The following is a 1,628-nucleotide window of genomic DNA, read 5'->3' on the forward strand; positions in this document are numbered from 1 at the left end:
CCAAATGTGATCTCAGGCCTAGTTTCTCACTGCATTTGAATGGTTATCTTAACATGATAACAACAGAATCTCTCTTTTAATTACATCTTCTCAATTTAATCATTGATAGCTTCCGTGGGATGCGGTGTTCAAAACTGTTGCTCAGCTGAATGAAAAATTCATACCAACACACTTCTTATCCCTATGTATGAAATAAATATATTTATATAACACATAAATATAGAGAGATAAATCAGTACATTCATAATAGTCAGAATGAGATCATAAAAAGTGTTGCATCTTGGGACAATTGCTAATCTTTGCCTGGATCAGTGTACAGCATCAACTCTAGCTGTTGAATTTGTTTGAATTTGCTAATTTGCCACGCTTTGCTTTATGGCTTCTAACCTTTTTTTGGCTAGATGATCTGCCCACGCTGATTACTGGACCTCACCCCAACCAGCCTGACATCCTTGATGTACCTTCTGTTGATGAGGGGACCCCTTACCTCACAAACAATAGGTATGACAATGGAAACGGTATCCAACTTCCAGGCTCATCAGGGCACCCTCAGACAATAGGACACCAAGGTCAGCAAGTCTTCTTTGAGGAGCATGGCTACAGACGGCCTGTACCCACCACGGCAACTCCCCTTAGGCCTGGGTCGAGACGGCAGCCTCCAAATGTAGATGAAGCAATCGAAATCCCAGGGTACCAAGTGCCAATCATAGTTGAACCTTCTTACCCCCACTCCCGTGGGCCCAGGCGCAACGACACCACTGGCCAAGAAGCTCTTTCCCAGACAACCATCTCCTGGAGGCCTTTGCTGGAGAGCACTGAGTACATCATCTCATGCCAACCAGTCAGCCAGGACGAAGATACTTTGCAGGTAACTGAACTGTCTTCCCCTGGGTCTCTAGCTTTTTGCTGTAGTAAGGAGGTGGCAGTCTGAGTTGGCTCAGTCTTACTAATGTGTAGCAGAGAGCAGGAAGGATAAACGCCTCTCTTGTAATTCGCAGAGAAAAGTGAATTACAAGCTACAGGAGAAAAGTGCCAAAACAGAAAGCTTTTGAAAGGCTTAGTTAGCACCAACTTTTTGCCAGGGAAGGGAGTAGGCAGCGAGACAACTGGGAGTTTGCTCCAGAGTTACAAAGACATTAGTGCTGCTACTCCATGACAAAGATTTCCTTAGCCCATCTCAGTTCTTTGTTGGTTTGTCTCCCCCTGAAATGGCAATTACAATATATCCATTGTATCCACAGTCCATAGCAGTTAAGTTTAACTTGGTGTTTGAATGTCTAAGGGGAACGAGCTGGCTGCATCCCAGCACAGAGCACAGAAGTCAATCTAGGCACAGTGTCTTCCCTGTGAATGGGTTGTGAATGGGTTGACACCTAATCCCTTGATCTGTTCTTCGAGTGACGTGGCATTGCCTGTTCTTGCAGTTCAGGGTTCCTGGCACTTCCTCCAGCGCTACGCTCACTGGCCTCACCAGAGGGGCCACCTACAACATCATAGTGGAAGCCCTGAAGGATCACCGGAGACAGAAGGTGCTGGAAGAGGTGGTCACAGTTGGCAATACTGGTAAGCGAAAGTCTTACGGAGTTTAGGTGAAACTTTGCTGTACTTGCCTTGCTTTCTTTACTCCA

At 45.8% G+C, this 1,628-nt stretch overlaps 1 protein-coding gene across 1 annotated transcript; it reads left to right on the forward strand.

Annotated features, from left to right (window-relative positions):
- Window positions 1–331: 331 nt before the first annotated feature.
- Window positions 332–1,621, forward strand: LOC104915661 (fibronectin-like; the record flags this gene model as incomplete). Its single annotated transcript, XM_010726583.2, has 2 exons — window positions 332–868; window positions 1,425–1,621. Coding segments are annotated over 2 exons (702 nt in total), but the record flags the coding sequence as incomplete, so codon positions are not given.
- Window positions 1,622–1,628: the final 7 nt, after the last annotated feature.

This window comes from Meleagris gallopavo, unplaced genomic scaffold (assembly GCF_000146605.3).
Source record: "Meleagris gallopavo isolate NT-WF06-2002-E0010 breed Aviagen turkey brand Nicholas breeding stock unplaced genomic scaffold, Turkey_5.1 ChrUn_random_7180001840510, whole genome shotgun sequence".
NCBI lineage: Eukaryota > Metazoa > Chordata > Aves > Galliformes > Phasianidae > Meleagris > Meleagris gallopavo.